At 38.5% G+C, this 25,644-nt stretch overlaps 1 protein-coding gene across 1 annotated transcript; it reads right to left on the reverse strand.

The window, feature by feature from the left end:
• Positions 1-12,838: 12,838 nt before the first annotated feature.
• On the reverse strand, positions 12,839-14,448 carry LOC132622474 (zinc-finger homeodomain protein 2). Its single transcript, XM_060337084.1, has one exon. It carries the CDS (start codon positions 13,746-13,748, stop codon positions 12,957-12,959), a length of 792 nt encoding a protein of 263 aa, XP_060193067.1. The 5' UTR covers positions 13,749-14,448; the 3' UTR covers positions 12,839-12,956.
• Positions 14,449-25,644: the final 11,196 nt, after the last annotated feature.

Consider the following 25,644-nt stretch of genomic DNA (forward strand, 5'->3'; position numbering starts at 1 on the left):
TTCGTTTGATCTCCGGTCCTTGCGGAACCTTCTTAACACTTGTTCAACACTTCAATACCAATCTAAGGGACGTTATAACTCTTCTCCAAGACATCACTAAGTCCTGGCTAACTCGTTGCTCGTAATCCCTTTCCGATATTCGTTCACTTGCGTACCAGCGGAAAATTTCCGAGGTGTAACATTCTTCCCACCTTAAGAACATTCGTCCTCGAATGTTAGGCACTCGGGGATTCTACAGAAATTTCGCCAGAGTTTCCCCTATAATATGGCACTACCAACCTGTCACAACAACCCATAATATCGATGCCTCACAGGGCCACAACACAATAGCATTTAAAATTTGGCCACACACGACCCAAAAGCATAAAAAGGAAATCATGCATACCTTATGATTTTGACGTCTCATCTTGGCCCTCGTCCAAAGGCTGAAATAAATGTACGTATTTGGATTGCATACTCTCTTCTACTTCCCACGTCATTTCCTCTCGATTGTTGTTCCCCCATAAGACCTTAACTGAGGCCACTTCCTTGTTTCTAAGTCTCCGTACTTGCCTATCTAATATGGCAATGGGTATTTCATCATAAGTTAACTTTTCTGTCACTTGGACATCATTTACTGGGACGATCCGCGCAGGATCTCCAACATATTTCCGAAGCATCGCGACATGGAAAACTGGATGAACTGACTCTAACACTCGAGGTAAATCTAACTCATAGGCCACTTTGCCTACCTTGCGCACAATCTCATAAGGCCCAATATACCGGGTACTAAGCTTCCCCTTCTTGCCAAACCTCATGACGCCTTTCATTGGCGACACTTTCAAGAATACCCAATCCTTAACTTGGAACTCTAAGTCCCTCCGACGATTATCCGCATAGGACTTCTGGCGACTTTGAGCCGCTAACAACCGATCTTGTATAAGCTTGACTTTCTCTATAGCTTGCTGGACCAAATCTGGCCCTATCAACTTGGCCTCTCCAGTTTCGAACCACCCAATCGGGGATCTACACTTTCGCCCATATAAAGCCTCATACGACACCATTTGAATGCTAGAATGATAACTGTTATTGTAAGCAAACTCAATGAGTGGCAAATGGTCAGCCCAATTTCCTCCAAAATCTATCATACATGCCCGTAACATATCTTCAAGAGTCTGAATAGTACGTTCAGCTTGCCCATCGGTCTGTGGGTGAAATGTCGTGCTAAGGCGCACTTGGGTCCTTAAACCCTCTTGGAACGATCTCCAAAACATGGCTGTAAACTGGGTCCCTCTATCGGAGATAATAGATACTGGAACGCCATGGAGTTTCACTATCTCTTTAAGATAAAGCCTCGCATAATCTTCTGCCACATAGGTCGTCCTGACCGGTAAGAAATGAGCTGACTTTGTGAGTCTATCCACAATCACCCATATGGAATCATACTTACGTCGAGAACGGGGTAACCCTGTAATGAAATCCATATTAATCACTTCCCACTTCCAAGTTGGGATTTCTATAGCTTGCAATAATCCACCCGGCTTTTGGTGTTCAATCTTCACTTGTTGGCAATTAGGACACTGAGCTACGAATTCCGCTATATCTTTCTTCATTCCATTCCACCAGTATATAGACTTAAGATCATGATACATTTTCGTCGCTCCGGGGTGAATGGAGTAACGGGAACAATGAGCTTCCCTCAATATTTCGTGACGTAGACCTACCACATCGGGAACACATAACCTACCTCGACATCGGAGAACTACGTCTTCCGAAATATCAAATGATGACTCCTCCTTCTGAGGGAGTGTATCTCTGTACTGCATTAGCATGGGATCCTCATATTGTCGCTCTTTTACTTCCGCTACTAGCGATGAAACTGCTGAATTCTGAATAGTGGTCCCCCGGCTACCTGAGTCCATCACTCGGACTCCTAGGCTAGCTAGCTGTTGGAGCTCACGGGTCATTTCTCTCTTCTCTTGTCGCACTTCACATAGACTTCCCATGGGTCTGCGGCTAAGAGCGTCAGCCACAACGTTAGCCTTTCCGGGGTGATACAAGATATCAACATCGTAATCCTTTAGCAACTCCAACCATCGTCGTTGTCGCAAATTCAACTCTTTCTGCTTGAAGATATACTGAAGGCTCTTATGATCTGTATAAATATCCACATGGACACCATATAAATAATGTCTCCATATCTTTAATGCATGGACCACCACAGCCAATTCTAAATCATGTGTTGGATAATTCTGCTCATGTTTCCGTAACTGCCTTGAAGCATACGCAATCACCTTATCGTGCTGCATCAATACACAACCTAGCCCAACACCTGAAGCATCACAATAAACGACATACCCCTCCAATCCCTCTGGAAGTGTCAAGACTGGGGCAGAAGTCAATCGCCCCTTTAACTCTTGGAAACTACGCTCGCAAGCATCTGTCCATTGAAACTTTGCCGATTTCTGTGTCAACTTTGTGAGTGGTGCAGAAATAGAGGAAAAACCTTCAACGAATCTCCTGTAATAACCTGCTAAGCCTAGAAAGCTACGAACCTCTGTAGGAGTTGTGGGCCTTGGCCAAGTCTTCACGGCCTCAATATTTTGGCTATCCACTTGAATACCATCGGCTGCAACAATGTGCCCTAAAAATGCCACCAAGTTCAACCAAAACTCGCATTTGGAAAACTTTGCAAATAATTCTCGGGTTCGAAGAACTCCAAGGATAATACGCAAATGATCCGCATGTTCTACCTCGGATCTAGAATACACCAAGATGTCATCAATAAATACTATCACAAATAAATCCAGGAAGGGCCTGAACACATTATTCATCAAATCCATGAATACCGCCGGCGCGTTAGTTAGCCCAAACGACATTACTCGGAGCTCAAAATGACCATATCTTGTTCTGAAGGCTGTCTTAGGGATATCTTTCTCCCTAACTCTCACTTGATGATACCCGGACCTCAAATCAATCTTCGAAAACCATTTAGCACCTTGCAATTGATCAAACAAGTCATCAATCCTCGGGAGAGGATATTTATTCTTAATCGTCACCTTATTCAATTGCCGATAATCAATGCACATTCTCAAAGAGCCATCCTTCTTCCGGACGAACAATACGGGTGATCCCCACGGGGATGAACTAGGCCTAATGAAGCCTTTTTCAAGCAAGTCTTTCAATTGCTCCTTCAACTCTTTCAACTCTGCGGGTGCCATCCTATAAGGAGGAATAGATATGGGTTTAGTGCCTGGAAACACATCAATAGAAAAATCGATCTCTCGCTCGGGAGGAAGGCCTGGAAGCTCTTCCGGGAACACATCCGGAAATTCGTTCACTACCGGAACTGACTGAAGAGTCGGCGATTCAGCTTCTACATCTTGAACTCGCACTAGGTGATAAATACACCCTTTCGTGATCATCTTCCTTGCCTTTAGATAGGAAATAAACCTACCTTTTGGTGATGCCGCATTCCCTTTCCATTCTAAGACTGGTTCTCCCGGAAACTGGAAACGAACCATCTTCATTCGGCAATCAACATTGGCGTAACAAGAAGCCAACCAATCCATGCCCATAATAACGTCAAAATCTACCATTTCTAGCTCATGCAAATCAATCATGGTACGACAATCACAAATCACAATCACACAATTCTATATACTCGGCTAGCTATTACCGAGTCACCCACGGGTGTAGACACCTCAAAAGGTTTGATAGACTCCGGCTCAATTATAAACCGACCCGCAATATATGGAGTAACATATGATAATGTGGAGCTCGGATCAATCAAAGCATATACATCATGAGAGAATACCGATAATATACCTGTGACCACATCAGGAGAAGACTCAAGATCTTGGCGTCCATCCAAAGCATAAATACGGTGCTGAGGACCGCTAGTACTGGGAGCTCTGCCTCTACCTCTACCATGGCCGACTGGCGCATGTGAACCTGGCCCCGTAGGGCGTACAGATGCCGAAGATCCGGCTACCGACCCTGATGGCTGGGTCCTACCTCTACCATGCAGTGAGGGGCAATCACGCATAATATGGCCCGGTCGACCACATGAATAGAAAACATCTGAACCCAATCGGCATTGACCCCAATGCGACCTCCCACACTGGGAACATCGTGGTATAGGTGGCCTTGACTGGCCTGAATCACCTCTAAACTAGGACCCCGAATAACTCTGACTCGGCCCTGAACGAACAGATCTATCAAGGCCCTGGTCTGGAAACCGTGGAGGTGCACTGGTCATAGAATAGCTCGAATGTCTAGGGAATTGTTGCCTGTGTCCGCCTTTGGACTCACTTATTGGGCTCGAAGATCTGGCCCTCTTGGTATGTCCCCTATCCTGTTCACGTTCACTTCTCCGCTGCTGTAGGCTTTCCTCTAAGTTCTGAGCATGTGCCTGAATGCGTGCAATATCCATACCGTCCTGAAGGGACGCAGTCAAGCATTTGTCTATCAGATGGGGCCCTAGGCCCTTTACAAATCGATGTACCCTGTCGCCCATATCTGCTACCATGGCCGAAGCATACCTGGCCAAGGAGTTAAAACGGAGGCTATACTCTAGGGCACTCATACTACCTTGCCTCAAATTTAAGAATTTATCGGCCCTTGCTCGCCGAACTTCTGGAGGCATATAGTGACGGAGAAAAACATCAACAAATTCTTGCCATACCGGGGGAGGTGCATTGGCTCCCCGCGAAGCGATCCATACTGTATACCACTGGATCGAGACATCTCTCAATCTATAGGACGCTAACTCTACCGACTCGGTGTCTGAAACATGTATCAACCGGAGCGTCCTTAGCATACCATCAATAAAGTCTTGGGGATCTTCCTCCGGCTTTGACCCAATGAATTCCGGGGGGTTCAAAGTAATGAAATCACGGGCCCTTGCACTAACAGCCCTATCACCATACCCTGAACCTTGCCTCTGAGCCTGGGCCGCAACCAACTGGGTCAACAAATTAATGGCCTCTTTCACATCTTGGCCAGAAGCATTCGGTGGAGGAGCTGGAGGTGCTGGAGCTGGGGCTGAGGCTCCCTCATGCTCCTCTGTAATAGGCACTGTCTGAGAGGACTGAGATTGAACCGCACTCTGGGACTCATCTTCCTCTACTACCGGTGGCGGTGCTCTTTCAGCCCGCTTTTCTGCCACCGTCTTGCCCTTTTGGGCTGCTGTAGCATTTTTCTTTACAGGCATTCTCTGAAATACACAACACACTATTAAGGAACAATAATTTCTTACATCATAGCTCTATCGCACGATTCTTATGAAGAAAGAAGGTCATTTATTCCTAAAATGTCCGCAGCTTCCTGTTTATAAGTGTGGCGCGCAACACACCCATAACCAGGACTCTACTAGACATGGCTCGTAGACACACCCTAGGACTGAACTGATCTGATACCACTTTTGTCACGACCCGACTCGGGGCCGCGACGAGCACCCGGTGCTAACCCACCCGAGCACCCTCTTAGCTCACTCTTATACTTGCATCTAGGTGAGCCACATAATTATACATACATTTACATTCATTCGTCAACTAGTCCCAATTTGGACAACGGTACATTTATATCACCATAGGCATCTATGCCACATCAATGTACGTGGGCTAACGTGGCCGACAAAATGATATACAAAACATAGGCCGACAAGGCCGGACATGTCTAACCATATACACATGACTACGAGCCTCTAAGGAGAGTATAACGTATCACATAAGCGGGACAGGACCCCGCTATGCCCATAATTGTATACACAAAAGAATAAGTACCCAAAAGCTATGACTCCGGAAGAAATGGAGCTCTGCTATGTAATCTCCGAATAGGCAGCTATGGATCAAGTCTGTCTCCCTGTGTACCTGCGGGCATGACGCAGCGTCCACAAACAAAAGGACGTCAGTACGAAGAATGTACTGAGTATGTAAAGCATGAGCAACATCGACAAATAAGCATCATGAACAACATATGAAATAGCATAGGAGGGGGAGACAATAATATCATCGTCATAGCACTTACCTGCCTTTCGTAGGACTTTCCATTTTTCATACGTATTTGTACACCTACGTCATCATCCGTATTCCATAATAGTACTCGTACCACACTTGTGCTCATGTTCGTGTACATGCCCTTGTTCGTATTCTTATACATAGTCTTATCACATTCATATTCATATTATATACATAGTCATTTCATATACATAGCATTTACATAACATACCCGACCTCATGGGATCGGTGTTTCATACATACTTGGCCAACCAAGGCTCAAGGTTACTCATACCTGGCCCTACCAAGGCTTCAGGGTTATTCGTACCATCTGCAGAGGTGTGCGCGCGTTTCGTAATCGTATACATACTTTATACATATTCATATACATATATCCTACCCGGCGTTATAAGCTCGGGGTGTCATTATAGCCCTTCATAGGCACATGTAAGTATAATAGCCCGTAGGCACCTTTAGCATCGTTATTATTATCATCGTTATCGCTACATCTTTATCTTAGGCTTACTCGTCATATGGGGTGCATAGTACAATCGTAGTACATATCAAGGATTGTGAGCTTATGAGCTCGGAATGTCAATCATTTGGAGACAACATACTCATATAGAGGATTTAAGAGTTTGGCCAATGAACCATGCCTTATGAAAGAAGGGTTAGCCTTACATACCTTTTCGTCGAACTATTCTACACTTGCACGTACTCCTCCGATGCTCACGTTTCTACCTTTATTAAAGTCGTACCATCATTAGAATCAATAATTTGCACACGTGGATAAAACTAGAGAAAATCGGACAACATTTTCTTTATTTATACGACACTCCTCCATATCGTAATTCAACTTCCAAACGTCAACAATACATTCACAACATCATAATAATAGCCTTTAGTCATCTACATCATCCACATTCTTAATTCACTTCCATTTATCCCTATTTATGGTCACAACACCCAACTTCGTCCATTCATATACAATGTGTATTTCATGATCTTAACGTCATTTATAACACATTCATATCACAACACAACAACAATCATGATTCAATTCAAACTATGTCTCAAAAACGTCACTATTCATCATTCATAACCCATTTTGCTATTCTCTTCTGATGACCAAGCATTTTAACTCTCATATACCTTAAACAACATATAAATATCATGAATCTTACCTTAGATGTTGTAGGAACAAGCCTTAGTTGATAATGTTCCACTTTGAGCAAAACCCTAGTTTTTCTCCATTTGGATTTCTTGACTTTAGATGATCCTTGATGGGTTCTTACTCTTGATTCACTTATTTAATGTTGTTGATGGCTTATAATCCTTGAAAACTTGTATAATAAATGTAGAGAGATGTTTTAGAGAGGGAGGAAATGTTGAAAATGATTTCATGAACTTGGCCCTTTATTTAATAACATTCTACTGATCTGTCGGGTTCCACTATACAGTCCATTATACGGTCCGTATAATGGTTATACGGTCCGTATAATAGACCGTGAAATGGGTCTGCCTGCACCCCTTTATTGTGACCATTTGACGGTTCGTTATACGGTCCGTATAAATTTATACGGTCCGTATAACTGACCGTAAAATTTCCACCAGCAACCATCATCCACTGTGATGGTTTTACGGTCCATTATACGGTCCGTAAAACATTATACGGTCCGTATAATGAGCCGTAAAACTCACCAGTTCACTGAACTTATTCTCATCACTTCGTTTGATCTCCAATCCTTGCGGAACCTTCTTAACACTTGTTCAACACTTCAATACCAATCTAAGGGACGTTATAACTCTTCTCCAAGACATCACTAAGTCCTGGCTAACTCGTTGCTCGTAATCCCTTTCCGATATTCGTTCAGTTGCGTACCAACGGAAAATTTCCGAGGTGTAACACCACGCCTCCCTCCTCCACCGCCACCTTCCGCCATGTCAAGAAAAAAACTCAATTTTGTTCAAGAAGGAATGCATTGATTGACAAATGGAAGTTTCTTATTCTATGTTTTAGAAGCAGCTCAAATTATTATATAGGAATTCCAGTCACGGCTTTTTACTTACAGTTAGTTTCTGGATATCCTTATCCAGCCTTACGGGTTATATTCCACAAGGAATGTTGGGTAGAATTATCAATTGCTCTTCACAGTGCTATCTGTTTTTGTCATATTCCATTTAGTTCGTTCTAGTAAGGTCCCTTACCATATCTGAACAGCAGCACTAGAAGGATCAGTCCTTTTTTTACTTCTTGAACAAAATTGAGTTTTTTTTCTTGAGGTAGAGGCAGAGGAGGGTGGCGTGCTTGTGGTGAATATGTTTTTGACTGGCGCTGGCGATGGCGATGGCGATGGCGGCGTCATTGATAGAGCTTCCCTCAGTTTTTAATTAATTTGAAAATAGTTAAAATATGCCAATATTATGATGACCCGTGTTCTCCGTTAAAATAAAGGATATATTTATGCTCAAAGTATAACGGTAGGAGTATCTTTGACCCCAAAGTATAATGAGGGTTATATTTAGCCCCTTTTTCAATAGTTCAAGTATATTTGACCCTTTTTCGTTTTTTAAAATTACCACTTAGTTTTAAACAGGTACTATTGGAAACTAATCAAGGGTTATAATCTCCGGTGTGAACATAAGATTGTGCGACAAATGATCATTGCTTTTGAATTGAAAAAGCGTGCATCATTGTACGTCTAAAGTGCTAAATTATATACTAAGATCTAAGCTTAGATTCTTCAAATAGTACCATCATTAGTATCCTGTTAATTCATAGTCACGCATGGTGCGCTAAAGACTTGCTTTTTGCAGCTCCTGACGTCCTTCAGGTCAAAATCTACGTTGATGGTCAATACGAAAGTGTGAGATTTTAAGTTCTATGCCCCACGGTAGAATAACATATTTACACGATGATGTTACTTATAAGGTAAATATCCTAAAATTTCTATAGAAAAAAACATTGAGTTGGTAATCCAATAAAAATAGTACTCCTTCTGTCTCAATTTATGTGATATTTTTTTGCTTTTCGAGAGTCAATTTGACTAAACTTTGAAGCTAAATTGTTTTAGATTAACTCAATATTTTAATATTAAAATTTTATATAATTGAAAACTACATAAAAAGTACTACAAGTTACAACTTTTCTCATATCAATTTGGTAAAAAAATACATCTTAAAAAATTAGTCAAAGTTCATACAATTTGAGTCTCGAAAAGTAAAAAGTATCACATAAATTGGAAGAGCGAGCACTTATATGCTATCCAATCCTAAAAGATGCCTCTTTCCTTTTTCTTTTGTTCTTTCCCTTTCACCAATGATTCCACTTTGTTTATGAACATTCCCAACAGTCTTGTTCGCCCTTGTCTTGCTATTGGGAGTGAAATTACAAGTCATTGGCCGTAATAATGGCTACTTGATAACCCATTCAGTCTGGAAATCCAGATAGAACGGGAATTTTAAATCTGGACCTAGCTAGTGGTTTACCTTAATTAGTTTTATTTTAGAGCTATTTTGTACTCTTTATTTTATATATTTATGTGACATTCTTTTATTTTACTCCGAAAAGAATGACATTTGTCTATATTTGAAAATTATTTAACTTTAAACTTCTTATTTATTCCAACAAGGGGATTGAAAAAAAAGTACTACTAGATTGCATTTTCAGTACTACATAAGAGTTTCACAAAAAAGATATTCCTTATTTTACCCTATTGGTCCGATATAATATCAGATGGAGGATGTCACGGTATTAGGGTTATATTTCTCGGTAGCCAAACTTGCAGTTTGATGTTCATGAGCATCAAAGCAATCAAGGTCTCATGGATTCAGTATTTGCCTTGCTTTGTTGTAATTATCCAAGGAGTATTTTCACATGAACAATTGATATAAATGAGGGGAGAGAAGGAGAAAGAGAGACAAAAAGCAGTGTATATTCTGGTAAATATTTTCGATAGCCCAATTTTATAAAGAAAATAAAATTTACCACTTTACAAGCTGTGGAAAAGAATTAATAACAGGTCTGGACTTAGCCCGGCAGAATCCGCACAATTCCTTGTAGACTCAAGAAAAAAGGTCGGTTCAATTTTGTTCGTTGGAAGATCGGGACAAAATCAAAGTTTGCAGGGGGTGTATGTAGCTGTGGAATCATTTATTTATACAAGAAGATGCATAAAACATTAAAAAGTCACACTTGAGATAAAAAATTTAGAATTCATTTTTATCACGTAGAGGTGAGGAAAAATGGATGCTGCACCATTAATAAAGTATGAACCCTCCACTACAACTGCGGAAGACAAGGAACTCACTAGCCCCCTGTTTGAATGGTGGTTTCCCGTGGTTCATTAATGTATGATTTTCTATGAAATCATGTTTATTTTCATTGTTGTAAACCCGTGGTTTATTCCATGGTTATATAATTATGAAAAGTCTCAATTTTTGTAACCACAAATTTGGTGATTTTTCCGTGGTTACATATTTCATTTCTCCATTATACCCACTCCACTCCCACCCTACCACTGACCCCCACCCTACCCCTGCCCCACCCTCCACCATCCATCCCACCCCATCCCTGCCCCACCTTCCACCATCCATCCCACACCACCCCCACCCTACCACTCACCCCCACCCCACCCCTGCCTTACCACCCACTCCCACCCCCAACTACCCCACTCCTCTGCCACCCACCCTAACCACCCACCTCACTACCCCTCACCACCGCCCAACCCCACCCCACAACAACTTACCCCCACCCTACCACCCACTACCCCCACCCTTATCCCACAACCACCCACCTCACACCACCCACCCCTCCACCACCCCTCACCACCACCCAACCCACCCTCATCCCACAATCATGCACCTCACACCACCCACCCCCACTCACTACCTACTTATTTTTTAAAGTTCCTATTTTATTCTTTACCTGAGTTTTATTAATATATATAAACTAATTTCTAATTAAGAGTTAAGGGTATTTTAGTAAACTTATAAGTTATTATACAGTACCATACAGTCAAATCAAACAATACAAATGTTATTAAACCACAACAAACGATACAGTCTATCTAAACATGGTGTTCATTAATACAGTACAGTACAATACAATACAACACCATACTGTACCATACCATACTGTACATTAATGAACCACGGGAAACCACCATCCAAACAGGGGGTAAGTGGAGCTAAGCCTTAGAATTGAACCTGTGTTTCAAGCAATTTTTTAGCATCCTTTACCACTGCATTAGAATACATTAGAATTCTTCCTTACATGTGAAAAGAATTCAACAATTTATATATAACCAAAAAAGTCTAACTTTTGTCCTCTTTACAAATTAAAGTATTTTTTTAGCAAAGGGGAATGAATTGAACCCTTGCCTTCACCTATCTCTAGGTGCACATCTGTCAATAGTATCAGCCATATTTATCACAAGTACATGCTTTGGTTCTATATACTTTCTTTTTTTCGAGAACTAATCAGGTTTCAAAATCGGATGGGAATTTTGAGGCAGAGGATTAGGTGAGGGGGCTGGAGGAAGGGGTTTCAGGTGGACCGATTTATTTGGAAGCAGTTTTCTTGGTTTCAGAATCATGGGACCCATCGTAGCCTGCCTTATAAAAGGCTTGCGACTGCTATTTCTAAGAGGGAATTGGAACTGGCCTGCGAAGGAATTAAAAAAAAAGAAAAGAGAGAGAGAGAGACTAGTAGAGCACATCTTTTCTAAAGCGGCATTCTCCCTTCTATCCATCAACAATTGAATTAGTTCTCCGTGAGTGTATAGGAGGTAAGGGAATCTAATGTTCTTATTTACTTGTTGGACAGGTTTGAGTGTGGAAGGTAAGTGAGCGCCGGCTTTGATAATAACAATAAGGTAAATAAGGAGGGTGACTTAGTAGGCGTTTGGCCATAGAAGCCAAATATTATTTCACTTTGTTTGGAACTTTTGAAGTTTGAGTTGAAGATGGAATTTACAAATAGTATTTGGTTGTTTTAATGTCTTTTAAAAAAATGTGAAATATGATTTATATTGCCCTATTTCTAAAAACTAGCAAAACCACCCAACTCGACTAATTTTTCCGAATTTTCCATTTTTTTTTCATCTATCCAAATCACATTTGTTAACTCTAATCATTCTTATTTTATGTAATTTAAAAAAATTTACATTCGTTAACTGTAATGCTTACTATTTTTTTCAAACTGATCAACTCCCAAAGAGCTTCAATTTTTTTCTACGAAGTTTAAAATATTGGGTAATAGGTAGTAGTGCATGCAACAATTTGGTTGCTAATATAAATGGGGCCATTTTTATAAAAATAAAATATTTAGGGTAAAATTTGAAAAGAAAATAAATGCAATGGTCCAAAGTGAAAATATGATTTTGTATGTTTTCCAATTGGAATTTTCACGACCAAACACTGTTTTTTAAATAACGTGAAAAAAATCGGAAAAAGTGAATAATTCTTATGGTCAAACGGGTTCTACACAGCTTTGACCATTCTTAGTTCTGTCTTACAATTTTGGTTTTATCATGATCATACTCTCCTCGGAAGAATGAGAAACTCCTTAATTTTAAGGTGTTGTTACTACAATATATCTTCTCTAAATCACAAATTCTCTACTATAAAGGCAGTGTGGCACATTTCGATCCCATTTTGATAAGGCAATTGTCAACTCACTGGTTGAGCAACCCCACCTTTCATCTTGTAAACCAGCTGGTGAAACTTAAATGACAAATTAATGCATGTTGTTTGTCTAATATCTTTGGTTTTTAATGAAAAATAACATAGGCTGCTGGAAGTTGTAATAAATTGACAGCTAAAACATAAAATGAATATGTTCTTGGCGAAATACTTCATTCATCTAGTCTCTTTGATTTATGCACAAATAAAGTAGTAATATATTGTCCTAATTAAAGAATCTAACAGTATGATGTATTAAACAAGGTTATAAGCAGCTAATAATTAATTGAAGCCTTACGTTTGTGACTTCTTCTTGTTTGCTTGTTTACTGTTGTGCATCCATACTTTGAAAACTTGTCTCTTTACACCCACTTCATTACAGAATTGCTGCAGTTGTTGTTCATCTTCTTTCTGGATCCTCCATCCCAATTTCTCAGCAAATTCATGCATTTTCTCTTTCTGTTCCTGACTAAATTTTGTCCGAAACCTCTTCTTCGATATCGAAAGATTAGAAGGTTGCATTACCACTTGTCCTCCTCGGTCGAACAAGTTGACAAGATCTTCACTTGATGATTCATCAGCTGAAGATCCGATATATTTATTCGCTCTGAAATTCATCATTACAGCTGGCACGGGACCGTGAAAGTACTTATTAATCTGCATTGTGGGAAATGTGGAGTATGGGCCAATAGTACGAGCTATTGTCTCAGCCTTGGTTTCTTTTCGGTGAAAATTTCGGTGACAATCACAAGCAGCACATTTTAAGGCTTGTGGGGTTCCTTCTTTTCCAGTTGGCATGAATTCTCCACATCCATCGAGGACATGTCCTCCCATATTTACAGCATGATTCTTGAGACATTCTCGGTATCGGATTGAGGTTGTCGATTGTGGTTGTCGTAGTTGCACTGTCTTGGCTGCAGCTACATTTAGTGGATCTGGATCGGAGTTTGGATCTTTTTCTACTTGTTGATGTGAATTTAGTTGTCTTTGCTCTTGATGGGAAGATGATGATTCATGTTGAGAAGGATTAATATTGCTCATAGAATTAGGCATGCCCATATCCTTTTCTTGGTCTCTGTCTTCCATAAATAAGTCTTAGATTATCTGAAATGACCCTTTGATCTTGAAACTCACCCTCCAATTAATCTTTGTCCCAAGTTAACCAGATCCTTACCGTGGAAAATATTCTCTCTTAACTTTGTTTTTGGGCTAATGACATAGTGATCTCTTCTATATAAGAGAAGTATTTGAAGGCTAATCAATCAAGTGACTAAGACTTATCACTTCTTTTACTTATTAGTGCTAAACCCACAAAACGCGTGTACCTAATTTGAACCCTTCTTTTTTTTTTTTTTGGTCGAACAAAACTCATTGTATTTCATCCCAACACATTTACATATATCTTATATCCTATCAAAAGCCAAGTAACTTCTCCTGCCTAACAGACCCCGACCACCTATTCATTTTCACTTACTTTGACACCTATTTTGAACCTATACATTTCCTACGTATACAATTGTTCTATCCATTTCCTATCGTTACAGGTTATTCTCCTCTTTAGCATCTCTAAGGCTCTAATCCTGCTCTCTTCTCGTATTTGCAGCACCATCATTTGAGGCCTGATAATTTTTTGATTCCATACAGCATCATTCCTTGCATTCCATATATGATATATCCTAATTTGAACCCTTCTAGCAAAGAAACTCAGATGTGGACAAATAAATGACCAAACGACTGTGTAGCTAGGACTCTTAGCTTTCTGTCCCATTTTAACTATTTTTTTTTTGCACGCTCATTAAGAAATCAAGAAATACAAATTAAAGGTATAATATTCTAAGTTATTCATATATATATATTGATACTTTTTGAGAATTGAGTAGTATTAAAAAGAACTACTAGCTTGCTCTGTCACATTTTAACTGTCGTTTTAGCTCAAATAGATGTCCCAACATAATTATCACTTTAGGAATTCAAGTTTCTAAAGTCTAAAATCGGCAAGTGTTTTCAACTATACCCTTAAACTAGAAAAACAATTCTTCTTAATAATGTTTAATCTCAAAAAGTATCTAAGAAATAGGGTTAACTTACGATACTATATCTTGTAATTATTTTTTTATAGGTGTGAAAAGAGCTAACGCGACAATTAAATGGGATGGACGGAGTACTTTTTAAATGTTAAAGGTATAGTTGGAAACGATTGCCAACTTTAATCTTGAGTTACGTAATAATTGTTTTGAAATAATTTTTTTGAGCTAAGTGATAGTTGAAATAAGACGGAGGGATTGTTATTAAGAGACTAATCTCAACAAATCGAGAAGAGGGTAAAAATTAGACTGTGATGTAACTGCAAACATCGGAAATTGATCTTAGGTGGATCTATAAGGGGCTTGCAAAATGATCTAGGAGATACATTAGTAGCACTATCTCATCTCAAATTTATACGAGAGTTTTACTATAGTTCTCCAATTCGTTCTATATATTGTAAATTACTAATTATACAGACTTGTAATAATTTTTATGTAATTTTCAAATATATAACTTTTATTATAAAATATTCAAAGAATCCATGTTTAAAATTGAATCAAAGAATTTATTTTAACCCTCGTATTCCGAAAGCCTCATATAAATTGGTACAGGGGAGTACTATTTTCCATTTGGAGAATAAACAATTTGAATGGGGTCTTTTTAAGACAATAAAAGAAGTTTCTTTTGTCTCCGTAGAGCCATCCAACCCATGAAAAGGAAGCACAATAAGATGGTGTTGCGTGTATTACGTTTAGTTATAGAAAAGCATCAGAGGGTGTTGTAAGTGATGACATAGTGAGACTTAACTTTATTAAACAACCGACAAGGTCATGTTAGTTCTCTTCTGCAATCTGCACACTCCTGGTACTCCATCAAATGTCATTATTGCCTTTGCTTTCTTTCACTATTTCATGTTTAACTCAACATAAAAATAGTTCAAAATTAGGTATGAGGAAGATTTAAAATCATATATGGAGAAAACAATATACTACCAAATATGAGACAATCTAACGCCAATATACTACCAAATACTATGAGACAATCTAACGCCTCTCACGTGATTAGGTTTGGACAACTTAAGTCTGAATAATATAGCATATGGTGGTTAAGTAAGAAAAGATGAGTGTGGCTTTAATACTATATCAAGAAACGAACCTTGGCCTGACTCATTTCTCCGTTCTTGTTTATTTGTCATGTTTGTCAAAATTAATTATCCTAAAATACTTGTCATTTTAGAAATTTTAAAGAATGTGCAAAAAACTGATACGATAAGTAAATAGTAATGAGGGTGTAGTAGAAAACAATAGCCTCTTTTCTTCATCCAATCAAATGTGGAATAATATAACAATGCTTAGGAGTTTGAACATGAACTATGACATTACTGATTTGAGTGAAGCATGATTTAAAGTTTGAAATTGTGTTTGATTATAAAATTTGCAAGCAAAGATTAGCATCAAATTGTACTTTTTCAATAATTTGTATAAACTATCATAACTTTCTCCAATTCTTATATAATTTTACCAAGCAAAGAAACCTATACCTAAATTAACAATTAATTAACAAGGATTCCTCGCAAGAGCACCAACTAATATTTGCGTGTGTTTTATGGAAGGGGGAAATGGATCGGCAAAGTAGGAGTTGGGTAATTACTTTTGTAATAAAGATATGTCTTTTTTTTTTTTGCAAAATCTAAAATCATGGGTAAGTTTTAAATTTTAAAAAAATTGAATCATAAATTTCAGAATTTTCTTGGAGTTGAATTTCTACTTTTGAGGTGAATTTGAGATTTGAAATCAAAATTTCAAGAAAGTTGAAGATTTATACAAAATATGATAAAACAAATAGTACGTATTTGAAATCAAATTAAGACTCGAAATAATGATTTGAAATTGCATGTCCAAACGGCATCTTTGGTCGCACATGGTACAAAGACGCTTATGTTACAAGTTAGTTGGAGAAATCTTTAGTACTATTTCTTAGCAAAATTTTGGCTTAAGTTTCAAGATTCAACAAAGTAAGATGCAACTATATATAAGGCTTAAGTTTCAAGAATCAAAAAATAAGATGCTGATAGACTATGTAATAGTCTATGTAAATATTGTAAATATTCTCTTCCTTATGTATAGTAATTAGGTCCTATAATTTAGCCTAGTATCATTCTGATAGGAGATACCTACTTTGTATATAATGACTTTCATACATCAATACAAATCACGGATTGATTTCCTACATGGTATCAGACTAGGTTTCTCCTAAAAACTCTAGCTTCCTAAACCCTAGCCGTCCACCTCCCTCTTCTCTCCTAACCCTAGCCGTAGCCGCCACCCCTTCTTCCTCCCTCTTCTCTCTTCAATGGCTGACAACAAAAATTTTCATTCTGCTTTAACCGTCACGAATGTGAAATCTTTAATCCCAATCACTCTAGACATGGAAACCGGCCATTATCACGAATGGGCGACACTATTCAAAGTTCTAGCCCGCGTCCACTCCATACTTGAACACATCATACCACCAACTGACACCACTGAACTCACCGTGTACAACGCAACAAAGGCGGCTAACCTTCCGCTCTGGAAACGGCTAGATGCGGTGGTCCTTCAATGGATATACGCCACCGTATCCCATGATATTCTTACCTCTATTCTCGTGGCGGATGATGTTGTAGAGGAGGCTTGGAATCGAGTTGCTCAACTTTTCCAAGATAACAAGCACTCAAGGGCAGCGTACCTTGAAACTGAATTCACCACCACAAAAATGGCCGACTTCGACTCGGTTATGACCTATTATAATAGGCTCAAGTCTCTCGCGGATCAGCTTGCTAACGTGGGGTCGCCGGTGTCCGACCAACGTATGGTCTTACGCCTCTTTGCAGGCTTACCAGAGACATATGCACACTTTGTAACCACCATCTAGCAGAAGGATGTGCTGCCCTCTTTCTCTGAAGTGTGCTCCAGACTCAAGCTCGAAGACGCAACAGCCAAGGAACGTGCCCGCGATTCCAGTCTCGCGGCTCTACTTGTTGATAATGATACTCCCTCCTCGCCACCTGGCGACAACAACAATTCAACTAACCGTCGTGATAATAATCGTGGCAGGAATTCTAATAGGAACAAGGGAAAGGGGAACAACAACAACAACAACCGCGGGAAATCCGACCGTGGCGGCGGCGGACAAACCAGCAACGGCCGGTGGCCGACGGGACAGCCACCGGCAGGGGGCTACTACTGGCCTGCCTGGCCGCCCCAGCAGTGGCCAATTCCCCCCTACCCGTATCCGACGAGATAGTGGCAGTAGCGTCCCACCACACCGCGGCCCGGCAGTGGCATTCTCGGTTCGGGTCCACGACCTCAGCAGACCTATTCCATGCATGGTCCGACTTATTCTGGGTACACTCCGACAGACGTGGAGGCAACCATGCACACTTTGTCCATGCATCAATCGGATGATAATTGGTACATGGACACCGGAGCGACTTCCCACATGACTGCCAACTCAGGTACTCTCACGTCTTATTTTAATTTGAGCAATAATTCTGGAATCATTGTTGGTAATGGTAGCACTATTCCAATTCGAGGCTATGGTCATACATCCCTACCCCCACCTAATCCTCAATTACGTCTCTGAAATGTCTTGCATGCTCCAAAACTCATCAAAAACCTTATTTCCGTACGTAAATTCACTAAGGACAATAATGTTTCTGTTGAGTTTGATCCTCTTGGGTTTTCTGTGAAGGATTTACCAACGGGGAGCCGCCTAATGAGATGTGGGAGCACCGGGGAATTGTATCCTATCATTGCCACAAAGTGGACCACTCCACCATCCACCTTCATTGCCGCATCACCTAGCTTGTGGTATTCCCGACTCGGCCATCCGGGAAATGCTATCCTTAGTTCTCTTCGTAGTAATGCCTTAATTGAATGTAATAGGGCCCGAAATTCTTTTTGTACCTCTTGTCCTTTGGGGAAACATGTTAAATTGCCATTTTATGATTCATTGTCATTTACTACTATGCCGTTTGATATCATTCATAGTGATTTATGGACATCTCCTGTTTTAAGTTCTAATGGGCACCGCTATTATGTTTTCTTTCTTGATGATTATAGTAATTTTCTTTGGACTTTTCCAATCTCTAACAAGTCCCAAGTCTATTCCACTTTTCTATCTTTTAAGGCATTAATACGGACTCAATTCGAAAGAGACATTAAAAACATTCAATGTGATAATGGGCGGGAGTTCGCCAATGAGCATTTTCAATCTTTTTGCGCCTCAAATGGTTTAAATTTTTTATTTTCTTGCCCCCATACCTCTCCTCAAAACTGCAAAGCGGAAAGAAAAATTAAATCCATTAACAACATAGTGCGCACTCTTCCATGCCCCCCTCTTTTTGGCATCAAGCTCTCCAAATGACCACATACCTCCTTAATACTTCCCACCAAAGTCCTTGGGTATAAATCACCAACACAAGTTCTCTATCAACGAACCCCCTCCTATTCTCATCTCCGGGTTTTTGGGTGTCTATGCTATCCACTTTTCCCATCTACAACTATTCATAAGTTACAAGCAAGATCCACCCCGTGTGTATTTTTGGGCTATCCGTTGAATCATAGAGGATATAAATGTTATGATTTATCCACCAACAAAATCATCATCTCAAGGCATGTCATCTTTGAGGAACTCAATTTCCCTTCTCCAAATTACACTCACCAACCCCAACTTCTTATGATTTTTTGGACCATGGGATTTCTCCATATACCCTGCATTTTCTGTCACAGCCTCCTCCACCCGTCGTTCCCTCGGTCCAGGCCCTCCCCCCCATTGCTCCACCCGTGACTGCCCAGGAGCCCTCCCCCCCACTGCCCAGCAGTCCAACCCCACGGTCACTGCCCCACAACCCCTACCCCCCACTGCCCCACCCGTGACTGCCCAGCAGCCCACCCGCATGGTCACTAGAAGCCAACATGGGATTTTTAAGCCTAAATAACCGTTCAACTTAAATACTTCTAGCACTCCCTCCATCTCGCCTATCCCACGAAATCCTGTCAGTGCTCTAAATGACCACAATTGGAAAGCTGCCATGGTTGATGAATATAATGCTCTAATTAGTAATAAGACGTGGGAGTTGGTTCCACGTCCCACTGATGTGAATCTTATTCGTTCTATGTGAATTTTTCGTCATAAAAAGAAATCTGATGGTTCTTTTGAGAGGCATAAAGCTCGTCTTGTCTGTGATGATAGGTCTCAACAGGTTGGAGTTGACTGCGACGAGACTTTCAGTCTGGTTGTCAAACCGGCTACTATTCGCGCTGTCTTGAGCATTGCACTTGCACACTCTTGGCCCATTCATCAGTTGGACGTCAAGAATGCTTTCCTACACGGTAATCTTAATGAGACTGTTTATATGCATCAGCCTATTGGGTTTAAGGATCCAAAGCATCCACATCATGTCTGTCTCTGGAATAAATCGTTGTTCGGACTTAAGCAAGCTTCCCGTGCATGGTTCCAACGCTTTGCAGACTAAGTCTCCACTATTGGTTTTTCACATAGCTGATCTGATCACTCTCTCTTTATTTATTGTCGAGGTTCTGACATTGCTTACATTCTGCTATATGTTGATGATATTATTCTCACAGCTTCCTCAGATGCTCTCAGAAAGTCCATCATGTCTCTACTTAGTGCCGAATTTGCTATGAAGGATTTGGGCTCTCTAAGCTATTTTCTGGGTATCGCTGTTACCCGGACTTCACACGACATATTTCTCTCTCAGAAAAATTATGCAGAAGATATTATAGAGCGTGCGGGCATGACTGCCTGTAAGCCAAGTCAGACACCGGTCGACACCAAAGCCAAACTTGGTGCCACGGCCGGGCCTCCTTGCGATGACCCCACCCAATATCGTAAGTTGGCCGGCGCGTTGCAGTACCTTACATTCACAAGACCAGACATCTCATATACGGTTCAACAAGTATGCCTTCACATGCATGATCCAAAGGTTGCACATATGCATGCTCTTAAACGCATAGTTCGATACATTCAAGGTACTATTGAGTTTGGTCTCCATCTGTACAAATCCTCCATTGCCTCTCTTGTTTCTTATACAGATGCAGATTGGGGTGGTTGTCCAAACACTCGCCGATCCACATCAGGTTATTGTGTCTTCCTTGGCGATAATCTCCTCTCATGGTCATCCAAACGGCAACCTACTATGTCTAAGTCGAGTGCCGAGGCCGAATACCGTGGCGTCGCTAATGTCGTCTCTGAGTCCTGTTGGCTTCGCAACCTTCTTTTGGAGCTCCGTTGTCCCATCCGGACAGCTACATTGGTTTATTGTGATAATGTTAGTGCCATATACCTATCAGGTAATCCAGTTCAGCACCAACGCACTAAACATATTGAGATGGACATACATTTCGTACGTGAGAAAGTTGCCCGTGGAGAAGTTCGTGTTCTTCACGTCCCGTCCCGTTATCAGATCGCAGATATCTTCACTAAAGGTCTTCCGCACTTGCTCTTTGATGATTTCAGGGACAGTCTAAGCGTACGACAACCTCCCGCTTCGACTGCGGGGGTGTGATAGACTATGTAATAGTCTATGTAAATATTGTAAATATCTCTTCCTTATGTATAGTAATTAGGTCTTATAATTTAGCCTAGTATCATTCTGATAGGAGATATCTACTTTGTATATAATGACTTTCATACATCAATACAAATCACGGATTGATTTCCTATCGATGCAATTGTATCAGTAAGGCTTAAAGCGGTAACAAGGACTCAAGACAATGGTTGAGCCTTAGTACTAGATTATTGTCAATTCATTCACTTTAGATAAAGCTCGGAAATAGGAAAGGATTGGATACTTTTTGGTACTTTGAGGGGAATTAAAGTGAGAAAATAGTGTATGTGTCAGATTGCCTCTTTTTTCTTTACTTAAACGCTTGTCTATCAGAAAAAATAATCTCAGAGAGGAGGCTAAAAGCAGTGGTTGCAAATATGTGAAACTATTTTGGACATGATCTGGTTTTGGTTGAAGTTTAACTTTGTTCATGTGAATTTGTCAATATGAGATGAGAGTAATAAAGCAAAATACGTACTCCCTTTGTCGATTGCAAGCAACGACAGAGCTAAAAGATTTAACAAGAAAATTCGAAAAATACAAATTTACCTGAGCATAAATACACTTAGTTATATATCATAGTGTCAAACAGATCCAACAATTCACATATATACGGAGAGATTTGCTTTTAATTGTCAAAGGGATTCAATTGAACCCTTTCAACACAGTACTTAGCTCCGCGGCCAACTGATTGCAAGGATATAGTCATACACAATTAAACACCTCTATGATCTTCTATAATAACATTTCATTATTACGGCTACACTTTTTTAATTGATTTTTTATACTATGCTATATCACATAAGTATTTTTTATGACAACATTTCACAATAACAGGATGTGTAACATAGTTCTAGAAAACAACGTCTAAGAACTAGTTTTGAGTAAACTATCTAGCTTGATAAATATAGATAATATTCTCTCCGGTTCATATTGTTTGGTGTTTTTACATTGTTATTTTAGTCCATAATAAGGTGTTTTACATAATCAAAAATATATTAGTTTTATCTTCTTCTTTTTTCAAATTAATTTTTGTTTACACATGCCGAAGAAGTATTTCTGAGTGATAAATCCTGTGACTACATTAAATATCTTCGACGGCATTTGATCACATTGGAGCATGTTGAATCCCAACGGATGTTTCACTATTTGTTGTTTGGGTAGTGTTATATTTGTCAACTTAAAAAAGATGTAATTTAATTAAGTGTAATTTTTTTTGTTTTTTGTTTTTTGTTTTTTGGAGTAAGTAATTTTTAAGGATTGTGTGAAAGGCAAAACCCCAACCAATGATGCGGAGGGAGGATAGAGTAGTATAATCGAGTTTAAGCTAATAGTGACTGAATGACAACGAGGCACCCAAAATTGGTATGATAATCTTTACGCCATCTGTTTATTAATCATTGAAATCGAGGTCGTCAATTAGAAAACGGGAAAAGGGAAAGAAGGAAATAATTTGTTTAATTGATCATGTAACTCTTTTTTGTTGGTTGTGGGAACAAGTTCCAAGGGGTTAGTGGTTTATTAATTACATAATATCGGATTAGGGTTTAATGATTAAACTAAGATAAGGCTCATTATCATGATTAATTAAATTAGTACAACTAGCTTTGCATCAATATACGTGGCAAAACCCTAACCATGTCATCAATAATTCGAACTTAAATACTCCCAATTAGGTGTACATGGATCGGGTTGGTTCAGTTTTTTTAAACACCAAACCAAACCAATTGCATCGGATTTTTAATTTATACACTAAACCAAACTAATAAAATTCGGGTTTTTCAACCTCGGATTTTCTCAGGTTATTCGGTTTTCTCGGATTTTTCGGATTTTTTTTTTGGAATAGTTTTGATACAAAGTATGTAACTTTTTACTTCAAATATTTCTTTAGTCCTAGTATGATACAACTATATAATTAAGGTGTTTCATAAGAAAATAATACAAAATGTGAGAAGAGTGATGACATTGTAATAAAATATTCAACAAAAGATAATAAAATCGATTAAAATAAATCTTGCTAATTAATAAGCCATAAAGAAAATGACCATAATCTAAAAGTACTAAGTCATGCTAAAATAAGTACGGCTAATAAGTATTAACTACATGACAAGAAAAAAAACTTAAGTTATGTATTTTCACTCTCTAAACGAATTATACAAAACTAAAGAATAGATATCCAACATTATTTTCATTCCTAGTGGTAAATTGAATTTCTTTTGTTAGTATTAGTGTTGAGTTGGTTTTGGTGGACTTTATATGAGTTACTAACATCCATAAGATATAAAACTTATTAACATTTAAAATTCTAAGTTCAAGCTTGAATAATATGATATAGATAAAAAATTACGAAAAAATTAAGAAATATTTATAAATTACATTACAAATAAATATTTTTATGTATAAAATATTTTTAAAATTGAATACATGTAATGTCGGGTTGGTTTGGTTCGGTTCGATTTGACTTTTTTTAGCTAAAATCAAACCACACCAATTATGATCGGGTTTTTTTTTTCAACACCAAACCAAATCAAATCAAACCATTAATCGGGTTTTTTTTTCAGTTTGACTCGATTTATTAGTTTGGTGCGATTTGTGGTTTACTTTGTACACCCCTACTCCCAATATATTTTCAGCTTTCTCTCTCTCTTTTTCTTATTCTTTTTTAATTTAGTCAAAGTGGGACAGGTCGAAAATGGGTCTGTGCCTGTCAAAAAGTCTAAGACAACTCGACATGATGATGTGCGAGCCTCTAATTGGTTAATGTGGAGGTCGAAAATCACATTCTTGCTGCACTTTTTGTTTGATTAGTTAATTTCTTACACGTCTGCAGCACACTTCAGATTTATTGGTACTCCGTATTTGATATGCCTGCAAATTCGAATTAGATTTCTATAAAGAGAAAAAGCTAATTTATGAAGTGATAATTGCCCTAATTTATATAAAGAGATTAAGTTCCTTATATCATAATCTATGTGGGACTCTAGCACCCTACGGGCTTAGGATTGAACAATATAATTATATGGAGGTGTAAGTATAAAATTTTCACAGTATAAGGAGGGCAAGCGTTTATTTTAAAATACATAAAATATATTTGAACTATGTCATATTCCAAGGGTGTAATTTATTAACATATAAATTGAAATGCGTCTGCCGTGCAACTAGTTGCTTAATCAGTATCACGACGAAATAGAAGGGTAGAACATATTACTTTACTTACTTTACTTTATATTTTACTATATCTAAGGGAGAAAAATAAAAAGATGTTATTTTTAACATGCATTTTTTGAAGGAAAATGAAAGCTTAAAGTAAGAACAATTTAATTTTATGGACTTTTCAATATTTTTTTCGTGTGTTTAATTTGAGAAAACATCAACAAAAATATCTTGTAATATCAAGAATTTTTATTATTTATATTTATTTATAAGTTAACTTTATTAAGTTCATCATACAACAATATTTTTTCGCAGTAAATATTTTTGATATTAATTGAATATTGTAATATTTTTTGGTAAAAAATAAGTAACTTTAATTCAAAAAACAAATGAAATTAATTTAACATATGAAAAGCTGAATTTGGATCATCGGAGATTTTAGTCTAAAAATATCTAAGTAAAATAGCAATTAGAAGTCAATGTTTGATTATTTTTTTAAAATCTTATATATAAACTAAAAAAATGTTTTTCCTTAACTTTCAGATAGAAGTTTATTGAACGCATCAAATTTAACAAAGAAAAAATAGCAGATTTTTTTTACAAAATATCTACAAATTGAATTTTATAAGATCGATTTGGGCCCAAATGACACTAGTATACTATATAAGCGGTAATCACGAAATTTTATCGTCCTCACATACAATGTGATCTTATGAAGCTCATCCACGTGGATTTTACTTTAACTTATGTATTCTAATTTTTTTGTCTCTCATTTTCTTAAGACAATCCACCGGGGCCTTTTTAACTGGTGTCACTTTTTGTGAATTTTTTCTCATCTCTTATTCCATCCGTCTCAATTTATGTACTTGTGGATAAGGTAATTTTATTAAATTTTCACAACAATTTCGGATCATAATAAATTCAAAACATTAGTCCAATCAAATATTATGGATTAATATAATTTAAAATTAATTATTTAAGTCCAATAAATATGGATTTAATTAAGGGAATTTTACATAAATGACTACACTTTGGGGGTTTAAAATTTTCCATAGCTACAGTTTCAATATTTACATTGCGTAGCTACAGTTTCCCCACTGTATTCAAAAAATGACTCGCTGTATTCATAAAACGACCTAGCTGTATTCATGAATACAACGAATAAAAAATTTCAAAAATTCTTTTCACTGT

This window comes from Lycium barbarum, chromosome 12, assembly GCF_019175385.1.
Source record: "Lycium barbarum isolate Lr01 chromosome 12, ASM1917538v2, whole genome shotgun sequence".
Taxonomy (NCBI): Eukaryota; Viridiplantae; Streptophyta; class Magnoliopsida; order Solanales; family Solanaceae; genus Lycium; species Lycium barbarum.